The following is an 18,015-nucleotide window of genomic DNA, read 5'->3' as shown; positions in this document are numbered from 1 at the left end:
GACTCCATGTTTCATCACCTGTCACTAGACGAGAAAGAAATCCGACTTCATCAGCAGCATAGAGATCCAGGAGGTCTCGACAACTTTCAGTTCTCTGATGGCGATCTTGAGCTCTGGGGTTTCTAGGTACTCATCTTGCAGATACCTTGGACATACCAAGATGCCCATGAATAATTGTTTTAACAGTTCCAACTGATATTTGGAATTCCCAAGAAAGTTCAGATATTTTCACTCGTCGGTCATACAAAATTCTTCTTTCTATAGCAGCAATGGTTTCCGGTTTGGTGGCATCTGAAGGCCTGCCTGGCCTTTGATCATCGTCTATGGACTCCCTACCCCTTTTAAACTGTAGAGACCAACGGCAAACTGTTGAATAGTCAGGAGCATCCTTACCCATCACTTTACACATGCGATCATGGATTTCTTTTGCTTTGCATCCCTCCTTGGTAAGAAACTTTATTTCAGCGCGTTGTTCATGTTTGAGAGAATCCATGATTGTGGCCACCCTTAGGTGAATGAAGCCATCACATCTAACTAATTGTTGTGTCTGGAACTTGTTATGACATGTGTCAACCTGGTGTTACGACTACCTGCCACAAGTTGACATTGTTTGTGTAAACACAAATGCCCAAGTTGCAAAACTTATCGAACGCCCCTCGTACATCGGAAGCTTTTCAAAAGTTATTGTGTCTACTTTAACGACCAAGGTTGCACCAACCCCCAACTTCACTAATACCAAAGAGGGCCGCCTGAATGGTTGCCATTGTTGCAGGTTTTAACGCCATGCGCTTTCTCAAACACCAACACCAACAGAGCTCCCATCTTCCCTTGGTGGTGTCAATATTGTCATATGTTGCCCGATGTTGGGCATATCAGAAAGTGTAATTTCTTGACTGTGGGACAAGTACCGGGTACAATGACTGGAAGGCGAATTTCAACACCTACACTTAAACAGTTATAAAACCGGCTCTTTGCAATTCACCGTAGGCGACAAAGACTGGGTTAGGCTAGGCAAAACCAGGGACGGGCTGTGCGCCAATGGCTTTGCATCATGTTTACAGACAAATCAAGGTTTTGCCCCGATTCACGTTTTTGGCGACGGAGCGGCAAGCGGCATGCCAGGAAACAATTCTCGACCATGATTGGTAGGGGGCGGTAGGGTCATGGTGTACTGCGGTAGCACACATGACAGGCGAACTGGTTTGGTTTGTGAATGGACGTTTGACTTGCCAGCAATATGTTTACGAAAATGTAACTATCCTTGTTATTAAATTTTCTTATCTGAGAATGTTATTAAACTACAAAAATGAATTGACATGCAATGAAAACATCTTGCAGTTTAAGGTACGAAGTCTTTATTCCAACTTGATCGTAATGAAAAACTCCTCGTACAATAAATAAGATTGCTTTAACGCCTGAGCAGTATTCCAGTGTCTGTTCGATGTGGGTGGAAAGCCCAAAGTGATCTAGGTCTCAGACTTCTACCTCTTTGGTTAAACCCATGAGCACTGGTATGGTGCTGACAAACTAAGAGACATAAATAAACACGCAAATCCAGGTCGGTTTCAAGGGACGAAACTCTTGGCGCGCATCAGACATCATTGCCACCCGTTTTCCCAAAAGCACATAAAAGTTGAATAAGGTCACATCTGAATGTGAACCAAGTGATAATATGAAGATTAGGCTTTGACAATTGTGATAACTAAATACCTTCGTTAAATCTTAAGACAGGTGCTTATCTCATAATCAGATGAGTGAGTTGGGTTTAACGTTTTAACAGTATTACAGTCATATCGCGGCTTGTCAGGTTTGTTGGGTTTAACGCCGCTTTTAACAGTATTCCAGTTCCAGCGTGTCAGCTTAATGTGGGAGGAAAGCCGGAAGTGATGCTGGTCTCAGACGTTTACCACTTCGGTGAAACCCACGGGCACGGTGATGACAAACCTAGAAACATCATCTGGGCAATCCGGGATTCGAACCCACAATCATGGGTTTCTGGCGTGCCCAATGCCCAAGGGACGCAACCCTGCACTCGCGGCGCCTTAGACGACTGCCCCCCCCATAATCAGATGAGAGTAATAACAAAAGCCATTGTTAAAATCATGATTACATAATTTATTCCATGTGGATAAATTACATTTTCAAGTTTGTGGTTCTGATTTCTAATAACATAATATTAATGTACAAATCAACACAATATCTCTTCTGTTATCTACAATAATTTAGACAACACTGCAAAACAACTGTCAAGGCAGAGTTCTCTCCCCTTGAATAAATGTACATTATGTGTTACTCAGTAACACAAAAACAATTGAAAACAGTGTTGAACCAAATCTATCCTCCAGGAGAGAAGTTGCATACACTCAGCATCTCTGTACAAACTGGGTGAAAAATGAAGGAAATATGATAAGATTAAAAAATAATCACATCTGATGTACATGTTTAATAAAGTGAATATCACTCTGTATGATACAACATTGTCTCAGAAAATGATGTCAATCCCTGGGCAGGCTTTTGTTTGGCAATCTTATGTACTTAACCATGAATTAACACACAGCTATTCCAGCAATGACATAATGGACAACCTGAAGATTCTTTCAGTATATGAGCAGCAGCTTTAGAGTTGACCCCCACATAACCTATTCTTCTTTTAAAATAACAATAATTTATATCTGTTACATCTTCAACCCAGAACCCAGCTTTTGTACTTAACACCCATGTTAGATTAATTGTAAGATGCCAATGTACTGCTTAGATGTTTGAGCCCATTCATCTTCAGTTCCCATCTCCACTGATCAGGGGATGTTTAGACATATCATGGAGGCTCATTCAATCTGGCAGCCGAAGCAAGATTGATTCAAGTCTTTTGTCTGCAAACTCCAATTTTGTGATGTATATCAACCTAACAGTTAAAGTCACCCAATACATAGAGACAATGTCTAAATTGCAATAATGAAATGAGCTTCCATGTCTGGACCTCAACTGAAATTGGGCAGCCAACAGGGGATCATTGTCCCCCTCAACTCAGGATAACCGGGTCAGGATCAGGCCTGCTCCATCCCAGCTTCACCACTGTGGAGCAATTATGATTTCAGTGATACATGTATATGTGGGAGATTACATGATGAGTTGACTGAAGGAGATGCTGTAGAACATCAAACACACAGGTCCACAGCATGGGTTAGTGTTTCACACAATACACCTGTATAACAGTGTTAGTGCCACTCCACGGTCAATATTAGACACATTATGTACACTGAATTTACAATTCTTGTATGTCATCGACTCTGACTGTTTAAAGTTGTCCATCTCAACATTAGCCTATCCACATGCCATGAAGCAACAGTGGAACACACACAACCCTCACTTCCAAATGTTGGTTTCTCGACTGTAACTCATATCTTAGTTTTAGAATGACCCTTGTCCAGCTTTATGCTTTATCTAAACTAAACAAATAACTTGTGGGTTAATTCAAAATATGGCATTCTAGTCGGACATATTCCCACAAAAGGTGAAAAATGATTTGTAAAATTTGATTCAGTTAACCACTAACTACTAATGATTTCATATAATCATATTTCTAGCACTTTACAGAAGCAAAACCTGACTTACATGTTGCAATGGTAACTTTAGACAACCCCAGTATAATTATATCATATCCATAAGCAACAATGTACTTATGGTAACAATTATCTGACTCAGAGGAACCCAAACATGCCTCTGAACATGTTGAAATAAATACATAAATCCTTTTCACCATTTCATCTGTATGAATTTGTATTTACTGTATGGAAACTGGAAAGGTGTAAAGCTGTTATATTTCCTGCAAAAGGATAACAGACACATATCCAACTAACAGACCATTATCAGAGAGATCTACCAATTAATGCTTAAGAAAGGGGTTAATTAACAAACATCTGAACAGTGTCTTGTCAACTGATGGAGTACGCAACATGTGATGAATATGTCATTACTGCTAGATCACTGTGTCATACTATATATGCCAACACTGTACAAATAAATGGGTTGTTTGTTTTTTTATCAGAAACTTCTTATTTATAGCTTTCATCAAATTGTCCATGTCTATAACACATCTCCAGTCTTAATAAGGTATGGGGCTATTCTACCTGCATCCCACAAAAAATTAGATCATACCAAATTGCTAACTTTCACTAATCATAACCATGGTAATAATCGGCTTCTTGAAGTCTATTACAAAGCAATAAGAATTAACTAACTTTAGGTTGTTTATTATCATATCAGCATATTATACAATTTGACAATGTGAAATATACATGACAGTTGACATGGTAGTACTTACAACAAGCCAGCACTAATGACATGCGATGTAACCAGGCCAACCACGAATATGCTTGATGTGTTGCGATGAGGTAGAAGTATTATTGGACATATTCTCTTCCTTAGTGTATGTACCTAAGCCAAATGGTTGTGTAATAATGTTGACAGTAACAAAATCATGATTCATGAATGAAAGTTCGGTTCTACATGGCTTTTCAACAACACCTCAATATTGGCTGCATGAAAATAGCATTTTATACATTTATCAAGACTCCTCAGTTTATTCACTCATATTCAGTAACAGAGGTATCACATTTCCTTTCTGACTGAAAGCATTAACAAGAAGCTAATTGACTTTAATTCACTGTTTAATTCACATTCTAAAATATTCTGATCGATATTCATGTGTAGGGGCATCTGTATTAATAGATGTTGCTGTTTGAACTTACTACAAAACGCCACTTAGAACCTTAATGAAGTAACTACATTTATGACCAACTTTAACATTGTGAACTCAACATTCTCCTCAAAACAAAGTGGACAATTCATATACTTTTGTTCAGATGCAGATAACTTCCCCCATCATTATTTTCCCAATTTTGTCATTAATCTATAAATTCCCACTAGTTACATAATATTTAAATATGACACACAGCATGGTGAAATGTCCTTTCCAAAATACATACCTTATTTTCTGCAGTTTAATTACTCCAGGTATGGTCTTAATTGTAGAATCAACGAGTGAGTGAGTTGTGTTTAACGCTGCTTTTAACAGTATTCCAGTTATATCACGGCGTGTCAGTTTAATGTGGGAGGAAAGCCCGAAGTGATGCAGGTCTCAGACGTTTACCCCTTCGGTGAAAGCCACGAGCACGGGTGTGGTGCTGACAAACCTAAAACGTAATCGGGGCGAACTGGGATTCGAACCCACAATCATAGGTTTCTGGCTTGCCCAAGGGACGCAACTCTGCACAGCGAATCATGGCGCCTTAAACCACTGGGCCACCACAGCCCCCGTAGAATCAATGAGAACTGAAGGAGGTTTACAAATAAACTCACAAAAGTAAGGAGTGTCCATTTAATATTACATCTATCTATGAACCCATTTTCAGAAACACACAATATGACCATGTTGCCTGACTTGTCCCAGTGTTTGCCTGATGCTACAACCAAAAGCAACAAATTGCTGCTGCCCTTTAAATGAGGTACATTCGACCCTAGCCTAAACACCACTGGTGCTACCTTGGACAAGGTGACCAAGAAGATTTTTACATTGACCAACTAGAAATTCGAAGATGTGGGTAAATTGTTCTGGACCTTGGTTAGCTTTATGAAATAAACCCATGTTGGGAACCAATCTTAGTCTGTCTCAGTCTGTCTACCAACACAAAAATGTTTCTTGGCATCAGTCAGCAGGTTGTAACTTGTTAGTACAATCCAACCCCATTATCTCAAACATAGCAGGATGATCTTGTTACTTCCAGATATCAGGACATTCAAGAAAACGAGGCAGGAACTTTATATAGTAAGGCAGTCAGGACCGGAGAATAGGTTCGATATATCAAGGTTTGACTGTACATGGAGTACTATTACCTGAATGCACTTTACTTGGCTTGGGCTAAGGACTAGTGGCTGAAGTGTCAGACTGCTGTCCGCACAGCAAGAAGTATCAACGATAATACTTAGTTTTCAATAAATAGCCAGGTGTTCCAGAAAGTAACATATATTTTAGACATACCAACAAGAATTTCTAACATTTCCGGCTTTATCAATGTTCTTTTCTATGAAAAAACACTGTAATTCTTTTCTGCTAAACCAAAAGGTCTTCACTCAGAACTCCTCTAAGCACTAAAATTATCGCCCATTCCAGGTTTGCACTCAAAACCTGACTATCTCAGGCAGTTCAATGGACACAACTCTTCTTTATTAAATCTTTAAATATCCTTTACCTATAAAAATATCAACCCAGATATTACAGGTAGAAATAAACCTAGATATCCAACAATCTCATTAATCTTTTACCATCTTCATGACCACCTCATTCAGCAAAACTTGTCCTCGCTTTCTTTAGGATCAACCCAATGAAATTATACACCAGAATTCATTCAAAACGCAGATTCTATGACATTCCTTTGCCATGACTAAAGCCCAGCTGGAACTGCTTATTTATCTTACACAGTTTGGGAGATAAACAAGATAAATTGACTGTTAAATTTCATGATAATTAACACATCAAGTCAATGTTACAGGGAGGGTTAGGACAAAAAAATAACATCTATTGGGCTTGTGGATGGTGAGAGAGTGAGTGAGTGAGTGAGTGAGAGAGTATGGTTTTGCGCCGTTTTTAGCAATATTCCAGCAATATCACAGCGGGAGACACCAGAAATGGACTTCACACACTGTACCCATGTTGGGAATCGAACCTGAGTCTTCAGCTTGATGAGCGAATGCTTTAACCACTAGGCTACCCGACCACCCCTTGAATGAGTGAGTGAGTTGGGTTTAACGCCGCTTTTAACAGTATTACAGCCATATCACGGCGTGTCAGCTTAATGTGGGAGGAAAGTCCGAAGTGATGCAGGTCTCAGACGTTTACCACTTCGGTGAAATCCATGAGCATGGGTATGGTGCTGACAAACAGAGAAATATGATCAGGGCGAACCAGGATTCGAACCCACAATCATAGGTTTCTGGCATGCCCAGGGGATTCAACTGTGCACAGGGAATCATGGTGCCTTAGACGACTGGGCCAACTGTGCCCCCTTGTGGATGTTGAGTTGCGTCACTATGGTCATGTTCGCAATGTTTGTTCCCTCAAAGTAAAGGCACACTCCCTTCAAAATACATTAATTTCCCCAGCAACAGTGACAAAGTAAGTAGACAGTCCTATAATCTGATTATGCCAAACTGAAGCATCTACCTCCATGTTTACAGTTCCAATCTGTCTACCAGCCTCAGCATTAATATCTCCTTAACATAAGTGGAAAATGAAATCTTGAGTAAACCTGCTGTGGATTGACAATATCTACATCAGGTGAAGAGCGTCATGGTCAACACTGCACTGGACCTGTTGAGTTAATGATATATACATGCTGCCTTGAAAGTGTAAGTTTCCTTCAATATGCCTACAGGTTCAATGTGATGGTTGAAGGACAGGACTCCCAAATGACTTCCATGAAACAATATTGCAAATTTCTGTAAGTTGTAAAATAGCAAAAGAGACTGTGATGACTAAAAAACATTTTTCTGCATCAAAGAATCAATTCAAAACATTTTTTTTACTGCTGACAAATTGAAAGCTTAAATACGGAATTTCTTAATACAAAATATCAAATTATCTATGATTTAGCAGTTAAATTGTGCAACATGAATGCATCTAAAACATATCAAACAAATAAAGAAAATCTAATATGCATGATATCATGGTTAATGTAGTGTAGTAAATATTGAAAGTCACTGAAACAAAATACATCAATTCACAATCGCTCTTCTCTGTTCCTGTCTCCATGCCGATAACTATACTTCAAACTTGGATATACTATAAAACAAACAGAATTTGTCTATTCTGAGTAAATATATTCATCATAATTATGTCAAATATGACTCTCAATATGGTTACCATGACTACAAAGAGTAACCAAGGTTAGAGAGAGAAAGTACTTTTGTTTTTGTATCATAGCTTTATCTGTTTAATCATGTTAATACAAACACTTCATTTACCAATAAGAACTATTAAGCATTATCGACCTAGAACATTCATTAAGTGCATATACTTAACAGACAATGCTTTGACTGTAACAGTACATTGCTTAACCTGTATGCATCCATCCTTTAGTTTGGTTCTTGATACAGCCATCTCCGCAGTATCGCAACTAGAGACCCAAATATCAGTGGCGATATAATATTTCTTAATCCTGGTACTGAATGTGAACAGCATGTTTGTTTTATTCCAGTTAAATATTGAACTCATTCCAAAAGGCCCAAAAAACAAAAACAAAACAAATCCGGCAAAGATACCAATACAGTCATTTGACAACTGTTCAGTTAATTGTGATTTTGATTTTATTTATTACATATTAAAAAAAAAAAAAATGACTCCATACCACAATACTCATCTCATTTTAACAGATCATCATATAACTTATGAGAAGAGATTCACCAAAACCAGCCCTAGATGCACAATGAATATTAATTTCATCCAATCCAGTCTCTAAACTAAAGCATACCAGCTCCTTCCATCACTATTATGTCCAACGATAATACTCCAGCCAACAGAAGGAAAATAAATTAATTGAAACACACAATCAATGTATCACAATGTGATAGATGTGCCCATGCACAGTAGGTGTGATAATGTCAGTATTGCTTGATGTCATCTTCCGAGTCACATGTAGAGCACACCGAGAACCAGTCACCATAGTTACTCAACACACAGCGCTACCAAATCCCATGTCATAGTAAGTCTCCTGATTAGTCATAGCAGGCTCTGCATGCAATGATCCTAAAAATAATTTCCAAGAGAGTTCAGATAAGCTCTGTCTCCGACCTTATAACATTAACATATATTGATGAAAATCTGAACAGAAGTTAAGGTAAAGTAGTCTTGTTTCTTATAAAAGCTTATTTAGAGATGTTGATCAGAAAGACTTCAGGTCGAGAATGACGACCTGAGCACAGATGAGACTTCTAATCAACGAAATCCTAACCTGCTGTTCCCGATTGGTTACACAGCAACCAAACTGAAGAGTCTCAGACATTTTCCTCATGAAGGAACATGATAAATGAATTGATGTGATTCAATGTAATTGGCAGTGACAATACAGCACTTGTATCCAGATCTTATTCCACACAGTGTGTGTCTCTCAAGGCTGTGTATGGGTGTCAGTGAATGAGTCGGATATTATGATTCTCGTGTATGCTCCTTCTTCACTGCCTATCTACTCACAATACTGAATGTGGGACTGATTCTAGGCCCACCACCGCCTACAGTTCACCACATGAGGCAGAGGTTATTCAGGTGGATGCTAGCTGACACTGATGCTGCCTTTATAAACTTACAGTGGTTGCTGTCACACCATGCTCGGTGCTAGGCTACCACCATTTGATAGTCATATTAACGTATCATCCTAGTGGTAGTTGTGCCATGGTCAATGAAGAGTTTCCAGTTACTTGTGCACTGCCCATGATTTAATCCTTCCTTAAAGACACTGTGAATGCAGACATTTTGGTCTCTAGGTTGCTCAGCAACAGTTCTACATATCAAAGTTTTTCACCTCCACTCAAAGTGTCAAACATCTTTACATACATTTCTGTCTGCCAATAAACATGGAAAGAACAGTGGTCACAATATCACTCCCAGAAAACAACAAGTCTCCACAGAGCTTCAATCACTGCTTTGTCCCGGGTGTCAGATTCAAGTCTGATTAACCGTTCCGTAAACACTGCCTCCTGTTCTTGGAGTTCATGGTCGATTCCCTTGAATCATGTCCCACCTTTATCACATAGTGGTGACTGTCAGGGCCCCGCCTGCCCGCCCGCTCCCGCGGCATAGCACTACTGAGGTCATGTTGCAGGTGAAACTGCAGTGTCACAAGCAGGGGGAGACAACTCCCACAGGATCACAGCCAATAAGTTAGTCCAGTCAGCCCTCCAGGGACAGACTCACTTTAGGAATGCTTTATAGAGGATGTTGGACTTAGTGGACGATCGCTCCTGCTCCAACAAGAACATCAAGTCCCTGAGATTCACTCGTTTTATTCTGGGCCTTGACATCTGGAGATGGAATTTGAGAAACATGATAAAAATATTAAATCACGATCACAAAAAGCTAGGTATCATAGGGGAACAATGAGTGGGTTATTTATCAGGGAGTTTGGGAGCATGTCGCTTGCTGCAATTCTCAGCACAGAAATCAATAGTGGAGAGTGAGTTATAGTTGGGTCAGGCTTATGTGGAAGAAAAAGCCTAAAGTGGCCACTTTGGTGAAACCCATGTGCATGATTGACAACCAAGAATCACAATAGGACCAAATCTTGGATTCCACCTCATGATCACAGATCCTGGCAGATAAGGTCACAACTCTGTAGTACAAATTGTGGCACAGTTAACCAGTAGGCCATCCATGCCTCAAAGGGAGCTAACTGAAGAGTGAGAGTGAGGGAGTTAAACGTTTAACTCACATCAGCAGTATTTCAGCCATATTGTGACTAGCACAAGATGTACACTAACAAAATCGAAAAACCTGTCGACAATGGACAGTAGTGAGTTGTATTTAATGCCACTTTGGACAGTTTTCCAGTCATATCATGGCGTCTTGGCTTAACATGGAAAGAAAGACCAAAGTGATGTAGGTCTCAGGCATTTACCACTTTGGTGAAACCCACGGGCACAAGTATGGTGCTGAATAACCTAGAAATGTTAACGGGGCAAATAGGGATTTGAACCGATGATCATATGTTTCAGGAGTGCACAAGGGACGCAACTCTGTAAGTGAATTACGTCACCTCAGACGAAATAGGTCACACGTACCCATCCGATTGACAGTATCATTACTAGTCTATCACAGCCTTTATTTATTACAGTGAGTGAGTGAGTTGGGTTTAACGCCGCTTTTAACATTATTCCAGTTATATCACGGCGTGTCAGCTTAATGTGGGAGGAAAGCCCGAAGTGATGCAGGTCTAAGACGTTTACCTCTTCAGTGAAACCAATGAGCACGGGTATGGTGCTGACAAACCTAGAAACATAATTGGGGAGAACCGGGATTCGAACCCACAATCATAGGTTTCTGGCGTGCCCAAGGGACGCAACTCTGCTCAGTGAATCGCGGCGCCTTAGACGACTGGGCCACCCGTGCCCCCTTATTTATTACAAGTGTTAGAACCGTACGAAGTTTTCACTATTATTTGACAGGACAATATGACACCCAGGCTATAGATCGACAGCAACCAAAGGTTGGGATCACCATACTGGGGACCATGGGGGTACTTCTGCTACCTGCATGGACCCCAGCAGGAGTTTACACCATCTCTTAAGCTGCTGGAGTTTGTTGGCAGATTTAGTCAAATATCAAAATTCCATTAAAAACGTGGCTACTACTTTAAATGATGTGCCCTAAGAGAAGAAACTGTATACACTTCCATAAGATGGTTACATAATCATGTACACAGAGATCTGACAAATGCTCTAAGTGTACTGTGCAAAGCACAGCCAAACAAGCACTGATCTCTGCAGTAAGGTGATGAGACTTACTGAAGGCCTGACTGACGAAGAACCTAAACCGTTGCTGAGAGAGCTGCTGCTGGAACCCGCCTGAAACAACAACACAATACAAATCATAGACGGCCTTCACAAGGTAACCAGTTGGAGATGAACAAGTCTTTTCAGTGGGTACTGTACGCCAGTAATTTTATTTGTAACAGACTACCATTGTTCATGACACCTCATGATTAAAAGTGACATTATTAAATAAAACAAACAAATGCTGTCTCCATTTGATATCAAACAATCCAAATGTTTCTAATTTTCCATGCAAAATAAAAACATAGTCATGGCTTTAGAATAATTCACTCAGAACAGCTAATCCGTAATTCTTCATAACTCATTCTCTAATAATATTACAAGCCTAAGCTGTCCTGGAATACTGAAGTTCCATACCCCTTGCCCCTGATCGGCCGATTCCGTTTTCCGCTTCTTGCGTGGACCAATGGCAAGTAGAGCGGTCTGGTTGGCTTCCTTCTGCCTCATGGCCTCGATCTCCTGTAGCTGAAACTGTCACCAAACAGAAGACATTCAGAAACAATACATCTGAGCTCCCATGTTTACAGCATGGCAAAATGGCTCATGTTCATCTCATGATCAAGTTGTCTAAAGTTACACTGCATCAACTTGTCACTTGTACTACCTGTTACATAAAACAGTCACAAGTCAGAACAAACCTCTTTGGCTTTTTGTTTCAATTTCATCTGCTCTGGATCTTCATTTTTGGACCGACTCTGAAAGAGACATGAATATTACGTCAAAAAGTCTCGATAAAATTATCAGCTCATAATATTCAGGGTCAAATCTTAATATTGGCATATATAAACCTAAGACACAATACAATAAATTGCAATAACCTGTGAAAACTACAGTATGATATAGAAGTAGTAGATTTCATTTCTTATTATTTCAAACAAGGCACATTTTTTTACTGTCACCTACAAATTAAAAGATATTTAAAAAATGTAGTACTTGCAAGGCTCCATGTATGTGCATCAAAAGTATGTGATGCCAAAACAAAGACTAAAGCATGATGATGAAGTTGCAACCTACTGCAACAGACGAAGATCTTATATAACTTCACAACACAGGGATCTCCCAGTTCATTTCTCCCCACAAACTCACCTTTATTGCTCTTAACAGTATCTCTCTTTCTTGCTCTTCGTGACGCTTTTTTTCTAACTTGTCTAATTCTTGTAAAAAATTTAACTGAGTTTTTATATCTTTTGTAACCTCGTACCTTGGGTCCATCTGAAACACACACACTCAGACAGTCAGTGACATGTTCATCTGACATTACATGCAATCTGCATCAAAACATCATGATAGTTTATCTTAGACAAGATCTCTTTACACAAGAAACAGGCCTCTAAAAGGAATATCACCATGACATAAGCAGCGTTCGAAATTAAGGGGGGGGGGTGTCTTAGAGTCTTAAGGTTTGCTGCCATAGTAACTGAATCCACAGACTCTGATAATCTATAACTTTTAGCATTTAGGCAATGACATGGAGCCCTTGACTTTCATGTTTAATTTCAAACTCTAGTGAATGAGTGAGAATGGTTTTATGCCACATTTAGCAATATTCCACCAATACCATGGTGTGAAGTTGGCTTCACACATTGTACCCACATGGGGTACAATCGAACTCGGCCTTCAGTATGACGAACACGGCCCTCACCAGAAAGGGATGATCATTCTCAATTAACACCTACACTGGTCGTTAACTGGCAAGACAAGATACGAGCAGTAGATGAGACAACATTCTTTCAAAGATTGGATAATTAATTCAGTTTTTTGCTAAACTTAGTTACTTTCATTTTGGTAAGCTGCCTCACAACTAAACATTACAGACTACATGGCTTATATATATGTAACACATGTTGAACGCAAAGCTTCAATATCTTACCTTGTAAATTTCTATTCTATGTTCTGCTATTGTGGACAACCGTTCTACCATATTCCTAAGTCTTTCTTGTGTTGCATGGGAAATAATATTAACTACATCCGATGCAATTTCTTCCACACCATGTTTTTTAGCTGAAAAGAGAGGTGTAACTGTTAGTAACATATCTAAGACACTGATGAATATATTCTACATCAATCTAACTGGTTCTCAGTGATCAGGTGAGGTGAAATGGATTGTTGCACTTATACAGCGACGTGCTGGCATGTGTGTGGCTGCTTTTACTAGTCAGGACTAAGGCCCATTTTTAGTGCTAGCCCACTGGGATACCATGCAACAATATAACATGAATACCCCACTCAGACACAGTATACTGAATCCAAACCAACCAGTCCTCGTTTTAGCCCCTTAATGGCGATCGCCAGACAAGGTAACAACTAGTACCATCTTTTAACGTGTTTTGGTATGACGCAGTCTGGGATAAAAACTCTGACCTTCCCCTCTCTGGGAGGCGAAGACAGCCCTCAGTGATCTGGGTACGTGAGTTCAGTTATACCACAAGTCAGCTTATGGAATCAAACATGCAGTGTGAGGTTTTATATGTTAAAGGAAGGGGAGGATAAGATGCAGAAAACTGAAACATTTGTTTGAAAATTATCAGAAATGTTCAAACAGATGACAAGCAGCCATTTTTCTTTCTTAAACTTGCAAGTTTTGGACTTCTGACACGGTCAAATACACAAATGTGGCTGAAGTGAGGGAAAAAGGCAGTCTTAGCACTTCAAATGAAAATATTAGTTATGAACAAGTCTGAAATGACATTTTACCACATGTTTGTATCGTGGCATGGGTTGAGGCCAATGTTTTGTGTTGTTTGTTGATCCGAATTAAGGAAACACTAACAACAGCCTTGAAAACAAATATGGTGCTTTTTAACACTGTGATACTACACTTGAACATGACAGGCATTGAAAGCATGTAGCACAACAACTTCATAGCCAACATGAAGTGGGCACCCCTATAGAAAACTAAGTAAGCATTTCACAGTTTTGTTCCTCACCACACATTAATATCATCATGTCACACAGCGCATTGTAATCTAAAAGACATGACGTCACAGTTGTATATAGAAAAAAGCCAAATTTCAAGTGGTCTTTTGTCATGAAAACTTAAATATAATTTGGTTGTTGATCTATTTTCTGCCCCAAATGTATTGACACGCATACTTTAATTACTAAAAGTAACTGCAACTCTGAATTTTGTAACCTGCAATTGTACATATCATTTCAAAACACCTACCTACAATGAATGAAATACTTTTCTGTAAATATTAACTCCTGCAGCAGCCCTCTAAGTAGTGACAATTTTGGTGGCCAAATGCGACTTATATCTATGACTGGCGGCCTACATTTATCTACTGCTCGCCACTTGGCTACCTAAATGTAAACATAACCAGCGACAATCTCTGTTTAAGACATAAACAGATAGTAATTGCAAATATCATTGACTAAGTCCAGTTTTCATGGCCAATGATGAATGCATCATAATACATAACCTGGTACATCAATACACAATGAAGCCCCTGCGAACATATGTCCTAAATGAAACCAGTGGAAACGTGTCCTATCTCAGACGCTCATGGTTGCTCCATGGAAAAAAGGATTAGCTCTTGATAAAAAAATGTACTTGCTGCAGTGATGCATCTGTCAAAATGGCTGTGTCAAACAGACTTGGCTAACTACTGTGATTTTATATCTCTGATTGACCAATCAGACCAAATAATTTCAAAATTCATAATAAAATTTAGTATAATACCATTTTGAACAGTAATGGTTGTTTTACAGCATGTCAGCCTAAAGTTGGAGTATTCCTGGCATTCTTCATATTTTTCAACCGGAATAGCCACGAGTTTTCATAACGTCATACATTTGTCGTAATTGCTTTGTACCTCCTACCGATTCTCCAAATCATCAAGAATTTCGAACGTTTCCCGTTCGGGGTGATTCGGGATATTCTTGGTCCTAGTGAAAGGGGGGGCATACAATGACTCACAACAAGCATTCTGACCTTGAATCCCTCTAGGCCCCTAAAGTGAAAATGAATTATGAGGTATCTGGCTGGACCAATCTCCTACCCAGAGTTCCAAGAGGCCAGCATAGTGACCACTGTGGCAGAGTGTGATTCTGGTCTTGAATCCCACAGGACCCCTAAAGAGGAAATGAGTTCTGAAGTATCTGGCTGGACATCACACTTACCTATTGCATGTATCCTACTGAGTAATGGTCCATGATAAAGAAATGTTTCATCTTTACATGATCTTATTTGTGTTCCAATAAATTCTGCATTGGTTGCTAATATATTTTTGGATTCTTCTGTTAAGTTGACACCACCCATGGTAGCCACATCATTGATGTCATCATCATCTCTGAAACAAAGAGTCATACAAAAATAAATAACTGTTAGTGTCACCATCAACATATACACAGAAACACTTGCAACTTTAGAATAACCGAAATCAACAATTCTGCATCTCTAAACTGAAGATTGATGACATATCTCTTAACCAGTAAGATAGGAATATTGTGGAAGGTTTGGAAGTGACAACAAATATATGGCAACAAGGGCTGTTACAATTTACTCGCGCATTCGATGAATCGAACTGTATCCCTTTATGAATTGAATTAGTTATTCGTGGTCAATAGAATCGAATATGTACGATTTTTTTGTAAAGAGTGTTGTTTTACTTAAACTTGTCAGTTATTTATCAAACCGAGATATGCAAAATGGAATATAGACAAGCCATGCAGCAGTGTACTCTGTGTCAGTTTGCTAAGGCCCCTAGTGGTACTGTAAACCAAAACATGAGGCTATAGTATAAGCGGTTGCAATGTACTGTTTGTTTGCTTCACAAAAAATATCACTGAAATATCTCAACCTGAATTATAACATGATGTACATATATGTACATTTTTTATAAACTCAAGTTTTACACTGACAGTATGTTTTCCCCCCAACACAAAAACAATACCAGCTGATTACCATGAGCATGTAACTCCGGAAGTAACTTGTTATTGTATTTGTGAATAAATATTCGTATTCATTACCCTATATTTCGTGATACGTATCATACTCGCCTCAAGTGTATTCGATGCAGCCCTAATGGCAACTGAGTGATAAATATAATGCTTTTAGCATAAGGACCTGTTGGGTAATCGTTGAAATGGTAATTTAAGGTCAGTGGCGAGGAATGCCTCAGACTCGAACTAGTGTTTGATAACCATATTTTTAAAGATATTCAAGAACTCAATGCTAAACTGTGAGAACACTGAGTTTCCCATGCGTGATGTTCTTTGGAGACTTGGACAATGAAATGCACGTCCCAGGGCAAATATACAATTCATATAGGACCAACTCGAGCACAATTTACAATCACTTAAATATAACTTGCCCAAGTTGATAGGCTTATTATGAGCAAACATAGCCGTGATCAAGATAAGAGTAATGTCTTTTCTATCTGTTTGTTTCTTTGAACAAAAGGCAACCAAATCACACTTACATACAATGCATAAAACACATATTTCACCATTTATAAACAGATTAACTATTAGTCCTGATTTAAGTAAGTATTCAGTTGTTAATTTCATAAAGTCACCATAGCAGAAGACTTGAGTGGTTAGGCTTCAGTGCAGCCGTCGTGGGTTTTAATCCCACTGGTGACACGCATTTTTACACATAAAAAATTCCATCACTTCCAGGTGGTGTTTAACTACAATTGAGTTAGTTAAGGCCCAGTCAAAGACAAAAGAGCCCTATTTTAATGTAAGATTAGTTTGAGAGGAAAGCCTGAAGTTTCCAACGGTCCTTGACATTTACTACTTGGGGAGAACCAACGACCACAGGAATGATGCCGACAAATCAAGGATCATGTACAATCTGGGCAAATCTGGTATTCATTGCATCCTGGCACCAATCACAAAGATCCTCCACAGCAGGGAGTTTAAAATTGTACTCTACATTACCATCAACATGTGTAAAACGTTTGAATCTTGTAACTAGTTATGACATACTTGAGAGATTCAAACTTTCTCTTCTCTTTATGTGAAGGTTCACTCTTGCTTGCTCCCATGTGAGCCTGCAAGGCACTGACAGTGGTTGGCATGGCTCCAGGGGCGGAGGAGGTGTACCCCTGCTTGTTGCGGACTAATGACTGAACAGGCTGGGGCAGCGCATGTAGAGGAGGACCTTTATTTGACAACCGGAACTGGACATTAGGACTTTGAGGTGTTCCTCCCCCATATCCAAGAGTATTCGAGGCTTGGTGCTGTAGCAAGAGGAAAGAAAAGTATTATTAGAGGGGTGCGTTTGGGTGTGAAGATTTCTGTTCTAAGGGAACCCAGCAAAGGAAGTTTCCAATACTTTTCAGGAATAAGAGGAGACAGACAATTAGTATGAGTCAGGATAAGGAAAAAATTATCAATATCGAAATACTTAAGAGTCGGTACATCTATACTAAAATTTCCAATCAAAGACACACCTAGTGTGCTCTAACC

General features: G+C 39.3%; 1 protein-coding gene across 2 annotated transcripts in view; it reads right to left on the bottom strand.

The window, feature by feature from the left end:
• Positions 1–2,159: 2,159 nt before the first annotated feature.
• The window catches only part of LOC139454243 (transcription initiation factor TFIID subunit 4-like), a 32,004-nt gene continuing 16,148 nt past the window's right edge, over positions 2,160–18,015 (bottom strand). For both annotated transcript variants that reach the window (XM_071235849.1, XM_071235850.1), the window contains exons 7-14: positions 17,533–17,786; positions 15,721–15,890; positions 13,469–13,599; positions 12,685–12,810; positions 12,237–12,293; positions 11,956–12,069; positions 11,551–11,610; positions 2,160–10,071 (exon numbers count right to left, since the gene is read on the bottom strand). In XM_071235849.1, coding sequence (XP_071091950.1) covers positions 9,961–10,071; positions 11,551–11,610; positions 11,956–12,069; positions 12,237–12,293; positions 12,685–12,810; positions 13,469–13,599; positions 15,721–15,890; positions 17,533–17,786 — 1,023 coding nt within the window. In that variant the 3' untranslated portion in view covers positions 2,160–9,960. The remainder of the gene's footprint in view (positions 10,072–11,550; positions 11,611–11,955; positions 12,070–12,236; positions 12,294–12,684; positions 12,811–13,468; positions 13,600–15,720; positions 15,891–17,532; positions 17,787–18,015) is intronic.

Source organism: Haliotis cracherodii, unplaced genomic scaffold (genome assembly GCF_022045235.1).
Source record: "Haliotis cracherodii isolate W230 unplaced genomic scaffold, xgHalCrac1.p SCAF_10, whole genome shotgun sequence".
NCBI classification, from domain to species: Eukaryota; Metazoa; Mollusca; class Gastropoda; order Lepetellida; family Haliotidae; genus Haliotis; species Haliotis cracherodii.
The sequence above is the reverse complement of the archived record's forward strand: the minus strand, read 5'-3'. Positions and strand labels throughout refer to the sequence as shown.